We start from the raw sequence: 18,047 nt of genomic DNA, 5'->3' as shown, positions 1-18,047 counted from the left end.
GCCTTCAGGTGCTAGTATGTTTGTTTATTAGTTTGTCAGTGTGAGCTGTCTGCATGCCAGGCACATGGGACAAGGGCTTTCAGACATCCTCGTGGTTAATTCTTAATGCTGAGGTGATGGCAGCATCATTCATATTTACAGATAAGTCAATTAAGTCTGAAGGGATTAAGTAATTTGCCTGTAATTTAACAGTCAGTCAGGACAGAGCCAGGATTTGAATCCAAGTCTGTTAAACTTGAAAGCTCACATAGTGACCACTTAACACCTTGCCTCTCTGTTTATTATCATGCTCTATTTCTCCTTTCCCCCTTTTCCCTTAGCCAGCCACAATATAGAACTGAATTATATGTTGTATTATTAGTTTTATTTTTAATATACCTCTGTATTTCCTGGGGCTTTAAAATTATTATTTTGAGGCTATATGCAGTGGTTCACACCTGTAACCCCAGCACTTTGGGAGACTGAGGCAGGAGTATCACTGAAGGCCAGGAGTTCAAGACTAGCCTGGGCAACAAAGTGAGACCCTGTCTCTACAAAAAAATTATTTTCAGAATAAATAGAATGCTTACTACCTCTTTAAAAAAGAAAAACTAATTTAGGTTTCTTTTACTTGTACACCAAGTCCATTATTTTACCTATATAGAATGTTTAAGGTTAAGGATGTAAAGAATTCAATTCAACGAGTATTTGACCACCTATTATGGCCAAGCACTAACTTAGTCTAGTGTTACAATCAGTACATGATTCATTTCTACTTAAGAAATGTATTTAAATTCTGACACTCTTGCTTTGTTTAAACTGCAAAGCAAACTAGATTTCTGTATTTGAAAAGAGGTGCTTCTGAAATGTGTCCAAAATAAATTTACTGGCAGATGAAGGTATTCAGATGAGTGAAGGGTTCCCCTCAAAGTGTTGTCTTGTAAATTACTGTCTGGGACCAGCAAATGGTTTTTCTGTTCTTTGTCAGGTCCAATAAAACGCTGGCTGATTCTCTGGATAATGCGAACGATCCCCACGATCCCATTGTGAACAGGCTGCTGCGCTCCATGGCCACGCAGGCCATGTCCAATGCTCTGTATTTCTCCACGGGATCCTGCGCAGAGGAGGAGTTCCATCATTACGGTGAATCATACCATGTTCCTATGTGTCGCTATAACTTTGTGCTAGTTATTTTTAAAGATCTTTTGTTTATTTTGATCTTTTGCTTTCTTTTTGAAGGTCTTGCATTAGATAAATATACCCACTTTACTTCTCCAATAAGAAGATATTCAGATATTGTAGTACACCGCTTGTTAATGGCTGCCATTTCAAAAGATAAGAAAATGGAAATTAAGGGAAATTTGTTCAGCAACAAAGATCTTGAGGAATTATGCAGACATATCAACAACAGAAACCGAGTAAGAGAGAATTTCAAAATTCTCTTACCTGTCATCTCTTGCTAAGAAAATATCAGCTTTATTGTGTAGTACAGTGAAGTATCATACATTCTAGCAAATTAAATTCTAGAATTATTCTAACCAGTGCTTTCAGAACGTTTGTAGATGTTCTCAGGTAATTTGTGGATTTGGGAGATTTGACAGTAGATTATTAGATTTTTTTTCCCAAAAGGCGGAAATGTAAAGATTCAAGCAACACATAAAGATATGATGACAGAAGTCAGGCGCGGTGGCTCATGCCTGTAATCCCAGCACTTTGTGAGGCCAAAACGGGTGGATCACTTGAGGTCAGGAGTTTGAGACCAGCCTGACCATTATGGTGAAACCCCGTCTCTACAAAAAATACAAAAATTAGCCTGGTGTGGTGGCATGTGCCTGTAGTCCCAGTTGCTTGGGAGGCTGAGGCAGGAGAATCGCTTGAACCCAGGAGGTGGAGATTACAGTGAGCCGAGATCGCACCACTCCACTCCAGCCTGGATGACAGAATTGAGACTGTGTCTCAAAAAAAAAAAAAAAAAAAAAAAAGATATGAAGACAGAGAAACATCTCACCTGTTATCTTACCACTCAGAGCTAACAATTAATGATTCTAGACACTGCTAACATTTTTATTTATAAAACTATCAGCCAGGCGCGGTGGCTCATGCCTGTAATCCCAGCACTTTGGGAGGCCGAGGCAGATGGATCACGAGGTCAGGAGATCGAGACCATCCTGGCTAACATGGTGAAACCCCATCTCTACTACAAATACAAAAAATTAGCCAGGCGTGGTGGCGGGCGCTTATAGTCCCAGCTACTCAGGAGGCTGAGGCAGGAGAATGGCGTGAACTCGGGAGGCGGAGCTTGCAGTAAGCCAACATCACACCACTCCAGCCTGGGCAACAGAGCAAGACTCTGTCTCAAAAAAAAAAAAAAATCATACCATGCCTGCTGTTTGAAATCTGCTTTTTTCATGTAACCCAACTGTTATAGATAGCACAGCATGTTACATCATTGTTTTGGAGCCGCTTTCTATTCTATTTCATATTACTAGTTGCTACAAGATTGCACAGCATAGAACTAGACCACTGGGTAATGCAGGAAATTGGAAACTACCTAAATCTTTAATGTAATTTTCTATATCCAATGGTATAGTTGTCTGCTGTGCAATGTTGTAGCACTAGCCATGTGGGCTACCTAAATTTAATTAAAATTAGAACTTGAAATTTGGTTCCTGTCACACTGCCAACATTGCACACACTCAGTGGCCACTTGTGGTTAGTGGCTACATATTAGGCAACACAGATAGAGAGCATTTCTGTCATTGCAGAAAGTTCTGTTGGGCAGCACTGTTCTAAGCAATCCAATTTACAACCATCCTTATGGATACACTTATACAGACATTTCAGATGATTGTCTGGAAAAATTCCTAGAAATGGAATTGCTGAGCCGAAAGGTGTGCACGCATAAATGAAATTTTGATAGGCCGGGTGCAGTGGCTCATGACTGTAATCCCAGCACTTTTCAAGGTCAAGGCCGGTGGATCACTGAGTTCAGGAGTTCGAGACCAGTCTGGCCAACAAGGTGAAACCCCGTTACTACTAAAAATACAAAAATTAGCCAGGCATGGTGGTGCACGCATGAACCCGGGAGAATCACATGAACCCAGGAGGTGGAGGTTGCAGGGAGCCAAGATCACGCTATTGCACTCCAGCCTAGGCGACAGAGTGAGACTCCATCTTCAAAAAAGAAAAAGAAACTCTGAAACATATTACTAAATTGTTTTCCTTATCAGTAGTGCTAATTTAGACTTCCACCAATAGGGTTTTTGTAGGACAGGCTTGAAAAGAAAGGCTGGCCGGGCGTGGTGGTGTACACTTGTAATCCCAGCACTTTGGGAGGCCGAGGTGGGCAGATCTTGAGGTCAGGAGATCGAGACCATCCTGGCTAACACAGTGAAACCCCATCTCTACTAAAAATACAAAAAAAAAAATTATCCAGGCGTGGTGGTGGGCGCCTGTAGTCCCAGCTACTTGGGACGCTGAGGCAGGAGAATGGTGTGAACCCGGGAGGCGGAGCTTACAGTGAGCCGAGATCGTGCCACTGCACTCCAGCCTGGGCTACAGAGCGAGACTCCGTCTCAAAAATAAGAAAAGAAAAGAAAAGAAAGAAATGGCAAGTAAGACATATGTGATACTTTTCCTGTACCCAAGGTGGACATGACTCAAATTTGCTGACCTCTAATTTCATGAACTATAAATGGGTTTCATTTTATAAAATAATTCATTTTTTAAGACATTTTGAGGAGATGATACTAGATGGTTTAAGTTCCCACAAAAGTAATTTAATTTCCTAATAGAGAACAATTTTTATGTTAATAGTTTTACAGATTCTTACATTTGAATATGAATTTCATTTCTTCGGGGAATGCCAGGGGAGTGTTATAATACTTTGGAGTTGTGCTTCTTACAGGCAGCACAGCATTCTCAGAAGCAGTCTACTGAGCTCTTCCAGTGCATGTACTTCAAAGACAAAGACCCTGCCACCGAGGAGCGTTGCATATCTGATGGAGTTATTTATTCAATTAGAACAAATGGTGTGCTTGTATTTATACCCAGGTATGTTACATCTAATGCAATGGTGCATAACAAATCATCGGTAAAAGTGTAGAACACAAACTGTACATAGATACAATTTATTAAGATATTTAAGCAACTAGTCATATGTACATAATGTAACATATAATTCAGTATATAAATGTGAAGATTGGAGGCCGGGGTGGCTCACGCCTATAATCCCAGCACTTTGGGAGGCCAAGGTGGGCAGATCACCTGAGGTCAGGAGTTCGAGACCAGCCTGGCCAACATGGTGAAACCCCATCTCTACCAAAAGTACAAAAATTAGCCGGGCGTGGTGATGCGTGCCTGAAATCCCAGCTACCTGGGAGGCTGAGGCAGGAGAATCACTTGAACCCAGGAAGCAGAGGTTGCAGTGAGCCAAGATCGTGCCACTGCACTCCAGCCTGGGTGACAGAGCAAGAATCTGTCTAAAAAAAAAAAAAAAAAAAAGTGAAGATTGGAATGTGTGTATATATACACATCTATATCCAATTTAGGGTCTTTCTTATCTAACAAAATACTTTGTTTCCATCTGCTAAGGTTAGGAAATAAATACTTGGAGGTAAACCACAGGAAAAGTAATTTGTTTTTAATCTAGGAGAAAAACTAGTATTCTAGATAAGCATACAAGACCTGTGCACTAAGAATAAATTGTCTCTGGATTTATATTCTGGTCATAATATAGGTTTGGGATTAAAGGTGCTGCTTATCTAAAAAATAAAGATGGTTTAGTCATCTCATCTGGCCCAGATAGCCGTTCTGCATGGAAACCAGGATCCCTTCAACGATTTCAAAACAAAATTACCTCTACTACAACAGATGGGGAATCTGTTACGTTCCATTTGTTTGACCATGTAACCGTAAGTCTGTATTTCTATTAAGTATTATTAATATTTAAAATGTAAGGAACAAATAATGTGATTTAGTAATATCTATTTTCTTCTCTATGCTAGGTAAGAATATCCGTACAGGCCTCACGTTGCCATTCTGATACAATCAGACTTGAAATAATTAGTAACAAACCATACAAGATACCAAATACAGAACTTACTCATCAGAGCTCCCCCTTGCTGAAGAGTGAGTTAGTGAAAGAAGTAACTAAATCTATGGAAGAAGCTCAGCTTGCCCAAGAAGTCAAAGTAAACATCATTCAGGAAGAGTATCAAGAATATTGCCAAACAAAGGGAAGGAGCCTATACACACTTCTAGAGGAGATACGGGACCTAGCTCTCCTGGATGTTTCAAACAATTATGGAATATGAAAGGCTCTTACTTCACTAAGAGCTGTCATATGTGAATGTTTTACAGTCTTTCAAACTTAACATTTAATGTGTGTCACTCAGTGCTCTAGTTGATCAGGACTGGGTAACTATTTCACATATATGTAAAATGTTCTCAGCCGGGCACAGTGGCTCACACCTGTAGTCCCAGCTACTTGGGAGGTGGAAGCAGGAGAACTGCCTGAACCCACGAGGAGGAGGTTGCAGTGAACTGAGATCACGCCACTGCATTCCAGCCTGGGCAGCAGAGCAAGACTCCATCTCAAAAAAAAGTTCTCTCATTCATTAAAGTTGCATTAAATAAAGTATAATTAGGTCGCTATGGAAACTGAGTTTTCAGTAATGAGTGGACAGTAAGTGGTGGCTCTGCAGATTGCTAGCCCCTTTCTAATAGTTTAATAAACCCAAAATTATTGGTTATCTTGTCTCCAATCAGTTCTTTCAAATGTTTTATTTTTCCAGTAATTACATTTGGATCATGGGCCCCTCTGACATGTCAGGTAATTTTCAGTCACTTTCAGATAATAAGACTTAGTCCTGAGTCCACCTCTCCGCTTAAAACTCCTATTTCATATTTGACTCAGTCCTTCCCTGCTGTCTCCAGTACTAGTTGGGAATAGGACACAGGCCAGGTGTTAAGGTGCAGGTAAAGTTCTGTCACAGGCCTCCCTTCCCACGCTCCCACTTTGATGAGGTGCGTTGGCCTTCGCCTTGTTGGAAACTCGTTACTTTGCCAGCAAACACCCCACTAGAAAAATTAACTCTTGGCCAAGCATGGTGGCTTACACCTATAATCCCAGCACTTTGGGAGGCCGAGATGGGTGGATCACAAGATCAGATCAAGACCATCCTGGCCAACATGGTGAAACCCCATCTCTACTAAAAATACAAAAATTAGCCTTGTTTGCTGGCAGGCCCCTGTAATCCCAGCTACTCGGGAGGCTGAGGCAGAGAATTGCTTGAACCTGGGAGGCGGAGGTTGCAGTGAGCCGAGATCGCACCACTGCTGTTCAGCCTGGGGCAACAGAGTGAGTCTCTGTCTCAAAAAAAAAAAAGAAAGAAAAAGAAAAATTAACTCTTCTTTCTCAGTAATGTAGTTTGTGGAGGTAGACAAGCCTGAACAGGCCCTCCTGAGGAATCAGTTTCTATAGGCATTGGTGGCACCTTGAAACTGCTCTCCATCTTCTAGCTGATCCCCTATTGGCTGCAGTTAGCCACAATCCTCCTAATGCACATGCCTCTTGCCCCGTCCTCGTGGCAGTTCCCAGCAGGCCCACAAACTGACCCCCTGACCCCCATCCCAGATGTTCTCCTTGTGCTCACCTTCCTGGCTTTTCCATCAAACCATCTTTGTCACTCCCTGTCCCCACCTGGAGTCAGAAAGCCTTAAAAGAAGATGCCTGTCTGTCCTGGCTTTGTAGATGGAAGCCACTCTAGCACCATCACTCTGCCCTTTCCCCAAGGGAAAAGACAGTGAGAGGACAAGTGCCACAGAAGATCACTTGAGGCCAGGAGCCCAGGACCAGCCTGGTCAACAGAGTGAGACACCATCTCTACAAAAATTAAAACATTAGCCAGCCATGGTAGTACATGTCTGCAGTCGTAGCTACTTGGCAAGCTAAGGCAAGAGGATTGCTTGAGCCCCAGGAGTTTGAGGCTGTAGTGAGTTAGGAGTGGGCCACTGTATTCCAGCCTGAGTGACAGTGAGACGGACACACACACACACACAAATAGTGGCGGGGGGCTGGGGGTAGGGGTGAGGGAATGGGGTGGGAGAGCCTTTCCTAACACTAACCTTTCTTATTTGTAACTACCCCCTCTACCTGGCAGGAAGAACTCCAATCAGGTGTTCTCACGATTTGGCCCTAACACCTCTAGTCTCAAAATCAGCATTCCTAAAATCTTCCTTATCCCCTCAATCTTATTTCTGTATCATTATTGTACATGTGCTTCCCAATACTGGGAATCTCCTCCACCAAAAGCAAAGTCTTTCCTGTGAATCCTACCTAGATGCTATGTTCCCCATGATACTTTGCAAGTTTCACTCCAACTAGTCAGTAAGTTACCAAAAAGCATTCTTTGAACTACCCTAGCACCTATGAGGGTCAGGCAATGTATTAGCCTTTCATGTGACCTTTTAACTATTAAAGTAACTCTTTAAAAAACATGTAAAAACCTTGTATTTACCAAAAGTGTAAACTGCAGAACTAAATAGCAATGAAAACACCCATAAAGCCTGTAGATTGTTTTAAGGTAATTTTACTTCTTTTAAAAAATTGACATTAATATTGAATATATGTACATCTTAAAACTTCACCCAGGCTGGGCGCGGTGGTTCACGCCTATAATCCCAGCACTTTGGGAGGCCAAGGGGGCCGGATTACCTGAGGTTAGGAGTTCGAGACCAGCCTGGCCAACATGGTGAAACCCTGTCTCTACTGAAAATACAAAAATTAACCGGGCGTGGTGGCACATGCCTGTAATCCCAGCTACTTGGGAGGCTGAGGCAGAATTGCTTGAGCCCAGGAGGTGGAGGCTGCAGTGAGCCAAGATTGTACCACTGCACTCCAGCCTGGCTGACAGAACGAGATTCTGTCAAAAAAAAAAAAAAAAAAAAAACTTCACCCAGACTATTCTGAGCACACTGTCCATGGGTTAACCCTGTTTTGCAAGGAGCAGTAAACAACAGAAACAAAACCTCCAAACTTAGTGAAAACAAGGCATTCAATGACAGACCAGCAGCAGGAACTCCTTATTACCTACTAATCATTTTATGAAGAAATATCTATATAAAAACAAACACTAAAGAGAACAAATAGATTTAACTAAAGTGACAAGCATAATTATAAATAAATACCAGATTATCAGATTTTAAACAATAATCTGTAAAAGTTTTACTACCTAAGGATTTTCACTCCAAGAAGAAAAAATACATAGTAATGCCAAGCTTGCAGGATGATGACTTAACAGATACATTTTCTCTTAATGGAAACTTAACTAGCTTCAGTAATATTTCTGGATGTAGCATCAAGTTGCTGTTGCACATTTTTAAAAGACTGGTCCAGCAGTGTTTCCTCTAATTTTAATTCCTCCTCTTCATTTAAAGTATTAGCAATAGCATCATTACATGGATTGTCTAGAATGTCTTCGTTTAATCCATTTGACTCGTCCTTTTGATCCTCATCAGTATTAACCTCTTCAACCATGTGTGCCCTGGCTGTATTCATTAACATATCTGAAAGAAATCATACCATTATTATTCATTATAAGTACCCGACCCAATCTTACTGCATAAGTACAAACCTCTTCAAAAGCTTAGTTTAGTAAAATGAAATCTATGATCACTTAATGTTAATTATGATCACTTTCTTCTAAATACACTTTTTTTTTTTTTTTTTTTGAGATGGACTCTCGCTCCGTCACCTTGGCTGGAGTGCAATGGAGCAATCTGGGCTCACTGCAACCTCTGCCGGGTTCAAGCGATTCTCCTGCCTCAGCTTCCCGAGTAGCTGAGATTACAGGTGCCCGCCACCACCTGTAATTAGCCACACGGCTAATTTTTGTATTTTTAGTAGAGACAGGGTTTCACTATGTTGGCCAGACTGGTCTTGAACTCCTGACCTCAGGTGATCTGCCAGCCTCAGGCTCCCAAAGTCCTAGGATTACAGATGTAAGCTACCACGCCTGGCCTATAAACCCATTTTTATACAATTAAGATCAATTTTAAATGCAAGAGAGGCCAGGCCCAATATCAACAATTTGGGAGGCTGAGGTGGGAGGATCACTGGAGCTCAGGAGTTCAGGACCAGCCTGGGCCACATAGTGAGACCCCATGTCAACAAAACATCAAAAAAAAAAAAAATTAGCTGGGTATGATGGCAAACTGTGACCTTGCCACTGTACTCCAGCCTGGGTGACAAGGTGAGACCCTGTAACCAAAAAACAAAAAAAGCAAAATGGTTTTGAATGTTATTAAATTCACACTCTTAGATCATAGTCAAATGTAACTGTTCTTACTCAAAATCAAAACTATTATTGGCTGGGCACAATAGATCATGCCTGTAATCTCAGCACTTTGGGAGGCTGAGGCAGGCAGATCACTCAAGGTCAGGAGTTCAAGACCAGTCTGGCCAATATGGTGAAACCCTGCCTCTACAAAAAATATAAAAATTAGCCAGACGTGGTGGAGCACACCTGTAATCCCAGCTACTAGGGAGGCTGAGACAGGAGAATTGCTTGAACCTGGAAGGCAGAGGTTGCAGTGAGCCGAGATCAACAACTGCACTCCAGCCTGGGCAACAGAGCGAGGCCCCATCTAAAAACAAAAATCATAACTACTAGAAAGAGGTCCAATAAAAACCAAATGCATTTAAGTTTTATGTCAGAGTGATCCATAAGAAACTTTAAAGTACTTATTTCCATTTGGACAAATTTTAAGTTGTGTATGATAAACAGAGGTAAGCTTTAAATACCAATTGCCAGGTATACTTGATATTGACAGCAAGGAAGCCACTGCCATCAAAAAATGCTATCTTCATATAATGTTTCACATGGTACTAATAAAACATCCATTTATAAAGAAAAAGTAAATTGGCCGGGCATGGTGGCTCACGCCTGTAATCCCAGCACTTTGGGAGGCTGAGGCAGGCGGCGAGGTCAGGAGATCGAGACCATCCTGGCTAACATGGTGAAACCCCGTCTCCACTAAAAATACAAAAAATTAGCCAGGCATGGTGGCGGGCACCTGTGGTCCCAGCTACTCTGGAGGCTGAGGCAGGAGAATGGTGTGGACAAAGGAGGCAGAGCTTGCAGTGAGCCGAGATCGTGCCACTGCACTCCATCCTGGGCGACAGAGCGAGACTCTGTCTCAAAAAATAAAAAAAAAAGTAAATTCAGCCGGGTGCAGTGGCTCATGCCTGTAATCTCAGCACTTTGGGAGGCTGAGGCGGGCAGATCACGAGGTCAGGAGTTCAATACCAGCCTGGCCAACATAGTGAAACCCCATCTCTACTAAAAGTACAAAAATTAGCCAGGCGTCGCGGCATGCACTTGTAGTCCTAGCTACTTGGGAGGCTGAAGCAGAGGAATTGCTTGAACCCAGGAGGCAAAGGTTGCAGTGAGCCGAGATCACGCCACTGCACTCTAGCCTGAGATATAGAGCAAGATTCCATCTAAAAAAAGAAAAGAAAAAGTAAATTCATCTTAATTGAAAAGAAAAAAAAAGGTAGCCAAAATAATTTTCACTTGAAAATTTTAATATATTGAGTGAAACTTCTTTTACAACATGGAATCTAGTTCTTCTTCTTTTTTTTTTTGTAGAGACAGGGTCTCACTATGTTGCCCAGGCTGGTCTTGAACTCCCGGGCTCAAGAAATCTGCCCGCCTCAGCCTCCCAAAGTGCTGGGATTACAGGCAAGAGCTAGTGTGCTGGGCCTATAATTCTTATTTTTCCATTTTGAAAGGAAAAACTGAATTGGAAATTGAGAAAGATACACACAATCCTGCTTACTTCATTGAAAACCAACTTGCAATTCTTTCTAAATATAATTTTAACAAATTTGGTTATGTAGTTTCCAAATCCACAATCTCTGTTAAAAACAGCAAATTCAGGCCAGGTACACTGGCTCACACCTGTAATCCCAGCACTTTGGAAGCCCAATGCTGGAGGATTGCTTCAGACCAGAAGTTCAAGGCTGCAGTGAGTCAAGATCACACCACTGCACTCTAGCCTGGGTGACAGATTGACACTGTTTCTAAAAATAGTAATAATAATTTTTTTTAAATAAAGCAATTTTTCAGCCAGTTTTAGAAGTGAGAAGGGAATGCTACAGATAAGCAAATTAAACAGCTACTTTAAAAGTACAACTCACAACCAAGTGACAAAACACAAGCAAAAGCATTTTTTTTTTTTTTGGTCGGGGAGGGGGGTCTTGCTCTGTCACCCAGGCTGGAGTGCAGCGGCCCTGATCTCAGCTCACTTCAACCTCCGCTTCCCAGGTTCAAGCGATTCTCCTGCCTCAGCTCCCGAGCAGCTGGGATTACAGGCAGGCACACACCACTAATTTTTGTATTTTTAGTAGAAACGGGGTTTCACCATGTTGGCCAGGATGGTCTCTATCTCCTGACCTTGTGATCCACCCTCCTCGGCCTCCCAAAGTATTAGGATTACAGGCGCAAGCCACCACGCCCGGCCTCTTCTTTTTTTTTTTTTTGAGATGGAGTTTTGCTCTTGTTGCCCAGGCTGGAGTGCAATGGGTTGATCTCAGCTCCCTGCAACCTCCACCTCCTGGATTCAAGCAATTCTCCTGCCTCAGCCTCCCAAGTGACTGGGATTACAGGTGCACACCACCATGTACAGTTAATTTTTGTATTTTTAGTAGAGACGGGGTTTCACCATGTTGGCCAGGCTGGTCTTGAACTCCTGACCTTGGGTGATCCGTCCACCTTGGCTTCCTAAAGTGCTGGGATTACAGGCGTGAGCCACTGCACCTGGCCTTTTTTTTCTTTATGTATTATTATAATTATTGTCCTAAAGGTAATAGCATATGACACATGCTTTAAGGAGTCAGGGAAGAATAAGTTTATCAAGAATTTAAAATCAATTTTAAGTGATTACAATATTTTTTTCTTTTCAAGAGTCTTAGTCAGTCACCCAGGCTGGAGTGTAGTGGTACGATCTTGGCTCACTGCAATCTCCACCTTCTTGATTCAAGTGATTCTTGTACCTCAGTCTCCGGAGTAACTGGGATTACTGGTGTGCACCACCACGCCTGGCTAATTTTTGTAATTTTAGTAGAGATGGGGTTTCACCATGTTGGCCAGGCTGGTCTCGAACTCCTGACCTCAGGTGATCTACCCACCTTGGCCTCCCAAAGTGCTGAGATTACAGGCATGAGCCACCGCGCCTGGCCAGGTGATTAAAATAAATTTTTAAGAGGTACTCAGCTATCTAGAAAACCATCCTGAATTCATTTATTCTTTGAGAAACACATACATTCTCTCCCTCCTCTCTCACACACACAGTCTCTAAAATATACATAAACTTAATATCACACTTTTCCACTCCTACAAGTATTTTATTTTGGGGGCTAGCAGAGATGTTAAAATATCTAACATGTCCTTGATATATTAATGGTAGCACATAAAATTTGGCATAAAATTTACCATTTTCTAGGGACTGACTATTACTCAGCAGCTTTGCCTGCCTTCTTTCCAAGGCCAGTTGTTTATTTCTCTCAATTCTTTGTTGTTGCTCTTCTGTTAGGCTTCTACTTGACTCAGAAGTAAATATCTCACTTTCAGATGAGTTTGTCAGAAAGGGATCTAATTCAGTAGCAGTTACATCATGTTCATTATTTTCCGCAACTTCATCTGCAATAGAAAAGAAATAGTATATCTGCAGTGTTAGACTAGTTAGAGAAGGGCTTCTCATTGAAAAAGGATTTAAAGTGGCAGGGAGCCAGACCTGAAGAAACAATTTGTGAGGTATAAGAATGTTGTGAATACATGCTTGATTCAATTAAATAAGAAATATTTATAATTCAGTTTAAAGAGACATGTTAAGTCAAATGAAAATACACTTTAAAATATGCATGAAGGCCGGGCACGGTGGCTCACGCCTGTAATCCCAGCACTTTGGTAGGCCAAGGCGGGCGGATCATGAGGTCAGGAGTTCAAGACCAGCCTGGTCAATGTGGTGAAACCCCATCTCAACTAAAAATACAAAAAAATTAGCTAAGCACGGTGGCACATGCCTATAATTCCAGCTACTCGGGAGGCTGAGGCAGGAGAATTGCTTGAACCGGGACCTGGGAGGCGGAGGTAGCAGTGAGCAAGATCGCACCCCTGCATTCCAGCCTAGGCTACAGAGCAAGACTCTGTCTCAAAAAAAAAAAAAGAAAGAAAGAAAGAAAAGAAAGGAAAGGAAACAAAAAGTTCTTGGTTGTAATTAGAAATATTTTATACTTGGCCTAATCAAAGAACTTAAGGAATCCAAACCATATTCTTGTTCTACATTAAACCAACACATTTCAATAGTTTCCCAGTGACTATATGGGAAAAGATAATTTTGTTTTATTTTTTGAGATGGAGTTTCGCTCTTGTAACCCAGGCTGGAGTACAATGGCTTGATCTTGGCTCCCTGCAAACTCCACCTCCCAGGTTCAAGTGATTCTCCTCCATCAGCTTCCCAAGTAGCTGGGATTATAGGTGCCTGCCACCATGCCCAGCTAATTTTTGTATTTTTAGTAGAAACAAGGTTTCACTATGTTGACCAGGCTGGTCTCAAATTCCAGACCTGAGGTGATCCACCTGCCTCAGCCTCTCAAAGTGCTGAGATTACAGGCATGAGCCAATGCGCCCGGCCAGTAAAAGGTAAGTTTATATAGAACATTATCTTTTGTAGAGTTAAACACAGACAAATGAAAAAAGAAATTTAAAAATCTATGGACATATTTCCAAATGAATTTCTGTTTAAATTCAGTGTGGTCTACATTATAAGTAATAAATTCTTTTTTTTTATTTTTTTTTTTTTTTGAGACGGAGTCTCGCTCTGTCGCCCAGGCTGGAGTGCAGTGGCCGGATCTCAGCTCACTGCCAGCTCCGCCTCCCGGGTTTACGCCATTCTCCTGCCTCAGCCTCACGAGTAGCTGGGATTACAGGCGCCCGCCACCTCGCCTGGCCAGTTTTTTTGTATTTTTTTAGTAGAGACGGGGTTTCACCGTGTTCGCCAGGATGGTCTCGATCTCCTGACCTCGTGATCCGCCCGTCTCGGCCTCCCAAAGTGCTGGGATTACAGGCTTGAGCCACCGCGCCCGGCCAGTAATAAATTCTTAAAGCCCTGTAAACCAGTTAACTCAAGGTAGGATGTCCCCAAAATGATCCACAGTGGTATGAAAGTAAATAATAGATCTTCCATTTATATTTCATTTAAGAATTAAGAAGAACTATGTTTTACTAACATATTTAAAATAAGACCGGCAGTTGTTAACTGTCCCTTGTCCTTATGACAGTTACTGTCTGATCTGTGAGCCACTCTATAGGCAAGATCCATACTGTAAAAGGGTGGAGAATGGGGACCCTACTCACTTTACAATTTCAGATATACAGCTGTTTCTGATTGCCCAGTCAAATAAACTTACGGATTTCATCTTACTTTAACCAAACAACCCCAACAAAATGCACAAGTGTTAGGTTAAAAAGATTCTACAAAATAACAAAATGTCGGCCGGGCGCGGTGGCTCAAGCCTGTAATCCCAGCACTTTGGGAGGCCGAGACGGGTGGATCACGAGGTCAGGAGATCGAGACCATCCTGCCTAACACGGTGAAACCCCGTCTCTACTAAAAAATACAAAAAACTAGCCGGGTGAGGTGGCGGGCGCCTGTAGTCCCAGCTACTCGGGAGGCTGAGGCAGGAGAATGGCGTAAACCCGGGAGGCGGAGCTTGCAGTGAGCTGAGATCCGGCCACTGCACTTCAGCCTGGGTGACAGAGCAAGACTCCATCTCAAGGAAAAAAAAAAAAAAAGATAAACCCCATCACATCTGACAAGTTGGTCAAAAAATTCAAGTCACCATTTGAAACATGTCTTTATATATACTATGCTTGTTCTATGTATATATTATGCCTTGAAATATTAGCTAATTATAGAAGAACCATCACAACTAAAAAAACGTTTAAGGGCTGGGTGCGGTGGCTCATGCCTGTAATCCCAGCATTTTGGGAGGCCGAGGCAGGCAGATCACAAAGACAGGAGATCGAGACCATCCTGGCTAACACGGTGAAACCCTGTCTCTTCTTTAAAAAATACAAAAATTAGCCAGGCATGGTGGCAGGCGCCTGTAGTCCCAGTTACTCAGGAGGCTGAGGCAGGAGAATGGCGTGAACCTGGGAGGCAGAGCTGGCAGGAAGCCAAGATCGCGCCACTGCACTCCAGCCTGGGCGACAAGAGCAAGAATCCGTCTCAAAAAACAAACAAAAAAACAAATATTTAAAACATAAAGACAAACCTTTACAATTATTTCAGTGAGAGATAAAAATCATACGATACTTAATTCAGCCCTTTACAATCAAACTCCCTTTTAAGGTTTCTTCTTTAATAGTGAAAAATGAAAAGCCACTTTTCCTTCCTGACATGGAAAACAAAAATGTAGCAAGAAACTAAAAAGGCCTCCATTGTCAGGAAATATTGATACTGATATATGTAGGAAACATTGCTGAAGCAGTTAAGAAACAAGCATTAGAGCCACTTATGAGCCAGGCCCAGTGGCTCACACCTGTAATCCCAGCACTTTGGGAGGCTGAGGCAGGCAGATCACCTGAGGTCAGGAGTTCAAGACGAGCCTGACCAACATGGTGAAACCCTGTCTCTACTAAAAATACAAAATTAGCCGGGCGTGGTGGCGCATGCCTGTAATCCCAGCTACTCAGGAGGCTGAGGCAGGAGTATTGCTTGAACCAGGGAGGCGGAGGTTGTGGTGAGCCGAGATCATGCCATTGCACTCCAGCCTGGGCAACAAGGGTAAAACTCCATCTCAAAAAAAAAAAAACCCACTTATGAAACATATGGAGTTTTTAATGTGCTTCCTCTTACAGGGTTGCAGGATTCTAAATCAATAACAAAATACATAAATAACTACTTTTTTGTTGTTTTCTCAAGAGATGGGGTCTCACTCTGCCATCCAGGCTAGAGTACAGTGGCATGATCATAGCTCACTCCAGCCTCAAACTCCATGGATTCAAAGGATCCTCCTGCCTCAGCCTTCTAAATAGCTGGGACTACAGGTGTTGACCACTCTGGTCCCTAACTTCTGGCTTCAAATGAACTCAAAGAACTAATTTTGACTGGGCAAGGTGGCTCACGCCTGTAATCCTGGCACTTTGGGAAATTGAGGCAGAAGGATTGCTTGAGAACAAGAGTTCAAGACCAATGTGACCAACACAGCAAGACTCCGTCTCTATTACAAAGAAAAGTGGAGAAAAAAAAAAACAACTACTTTTTATGAACCAAGAAAAGAAAGGTATCTTCAGTAATAGATGACCTATTTATATAAACAATATATTTTGTAAGAAGCAGCTGGTTCCTTTGAGTAGGATTAAAATGAGATTTAAAGCTGGGTGCAGCAGCTCATGCCTGTAATCCCAGCACTTTGGGAAACCAAGGTGGGAGGATCACATGGACCCAGGAGTTTGAGACCAGCCTGCGAAACATAGGGAGACCCCGGCCAGGCGCGAGGGCTCACACCTGTAATTCCAGCACTTTGGGAGGCTGAGGCGGGTGGATCACGAGGTCAGGAGATCGAGACCATCCTGGCTAGCACAGTGAAACCCTGTCTCTACTAAAAATACAAAAACTTAGCCGGGCGTGGTGGCAGGCGCCTGTAATTTACTCAGGAGGCTGAGGCAGGAGAATGGCATGAACCCAGGAGGCAGAGCTTGCAGTGAGCAAAGATCCTGCCACTGCACTCCAGCCTGGGTGACAGAGCAAGACTCCATCTCAAAAAAAAAAGAAACATAGGGAGATCCTGTCTCTATAAAAAAGAAAACTTGGCCAGGCAGGTGGTGCACGCCAGTACTCCAAACTACTCAGGAGGCTGAGGTGGGAGGATTGCTTAAGCTCTGGAGGTCAAGGCTGCAGAGCTTTGATCATGCCACTGTGCTCCACTCTGGGTGACAGAGTGAGGCCCTGTCTCAAAAATAAATAAGTAAATAAAAATGAAATGAAATTTTAAAAAATTAGAAGTACACATGAAATTCATTTACTGCAACATTCATTGGCAAGTGATTATGGCAAAGAAGCTAAAGCTAGAAATATTCAATGTGTTACAAGATGCCATCATTGTGGTAAAAACAAACTAAAACATAAGTAAACTATAGAAAAATTAAAGGGAAATAAGTGCAATGCAAAAGGAAACAGCATGGGGGAGTCAGAAATGATGGGAGTGGGGATGCAACTATAACAGTGTAATGCGGAGGCTTCACTGAGTTGTCACTTGAGCACAGTTTGAAGAGTGTAAGACAGTGACGCAGACTTGAGGGGTACAAGGGAAGAGTGCTCCAGGCAGAGTACAACAATACAAAAGCCTTAGAATAGAAATGTGCCTGAAATGTCCAAGGAACAGGTGGAGGCCAAGCACAGTGGCTCACACGTAATCCCAGCACGTTGAGAGGCCAAAGCAGACTGTTTGAGGCCAGGAGATAGAGACCAGCCTGGGCAACATAGTGAGATCCTATCACTACAAAAATTAAATTTAGGTCAGGCGCAGTGGTGGTTCACTGGCTCACGCCTGTAACCCTAGCACTTTGGGAGGCCAAGGCGGGTGGTCCACCTGAGATCAGGAGTTTGAGACCAGCCTGGCCAACGTGATGAAACCCTGTTTCTACTAAAAATACAAAAATTAGCTGGGTGTGGTGGTGCGCACCTGTAATCCCAGCTATTGGGAGGCTGAGGCAGGAGAATTACTTGAACTCAGGAGGCGGAGGTTGCAATGAGCCGAGATCACACCACTACACTCTAGCCCAGGCGACAGAATGAGACTCCTTCTCAAAAAAAAAAAAAGTACATCGCAAATCAAAAAAAAAAGTATAGAAGTAAATTTATTTAATCAACAAATAAAATGGTCAAAACATTTTTACTTTTGTGGTGCCTGATCAAAAAAATTTGGAGACTATTCTTTTTTTTTTTTTGAGACGGAGTCTCGCTCTGTCGCCCAGGCTGGAGTGCAGTGGCCGGATCTC

General features: G+C 42.6%; 2 protein-coding genes across 5 annotated transcripts in view; one reads left to right on the top strand and one right to left on the bottom strand.

Moving 5' to 3' along the window:
* DIS3L (DIS3 like exosome 3'-5' exoribonuclease) overlaps window positions 1-5,732 on the top strand; it is a 30,532-nt gene extending 24,800 nt beyond the window's left edge. For all 4 annotated transcript variants that reach the window (XM_017851073.1, XM_017851074.1, XM_017851072.1 and 1 more), the window contains 5 exons: window positions 968-1,122; window positions 1,219-1,397; window positions 3,887-4,032; window positions 4,718-4,892; window positions 4,986-5,732. In XM_017851073.1, coding sequence (XP_017706562.1) covers window positions 968-1,122; window positions 1,219-1,397; window positions 3,887-4,032; window positions 4,718-4,892; window positions 4,986-5,294 — 964 coding nt within the window. In that variant the 3' untranslated portion in view covers window positions 5,295-5,732. The remainder of the gene's footprint in view (window positions 1-967; window positions 1,123-1,218; window positions 1,398-3,886; window positions 4,033-4,717; window positions 4,893-4,985) is intronic.
* A 2,285-nt stretch (window positions 5,733-8,017) lies between these two features.
* TIPIN (TIMELESS interacting protein) overlaps window positions 8,018-18,047 on the bottom strand; it is a 14,069-nt gene continuing 4,039 nt past the window's right edge. The window contains exons 3-4 of the mRNA XM_017851067.1: window positions 12,477-12,683; window positions 8,018-8,547 (exon numbers count right to left, since the gene is read on the bottom strand). Coding sequence (XP_017706556.1) covers window positions 8,306-8,547; window positions 12,477-12,683 — 449 coding nt within the window. The 3' untranslated portion in view covers window positions 8,018-8,305. The remainder of the gene's footprint in view (window positions 8,548-12,476; window positions 12,684-18,047) is intronic.

Source organism: Rhinopithecus bieti, unplaced genomic scaffold, assembly GCF_001698545.2.
Source record: "Rhinopithecus bieti isolate Rb0 unplaced genomic scaffold, ASM169854v2 scaffold_31548, whole genome shotgun sequence".
Classification (NCBI taxonomy): Eukaryota; Metazoa; Chordata; class Mammalia; order Primates; family Cercopithecidae; genus Rhinopithecus; species Rhinopithecus bieti.
The sequence above is the reverse complement of the archived record's forward strand: the minus strand, read 5'-3'. Positions and strand labels throughout refer to the sequence as shown.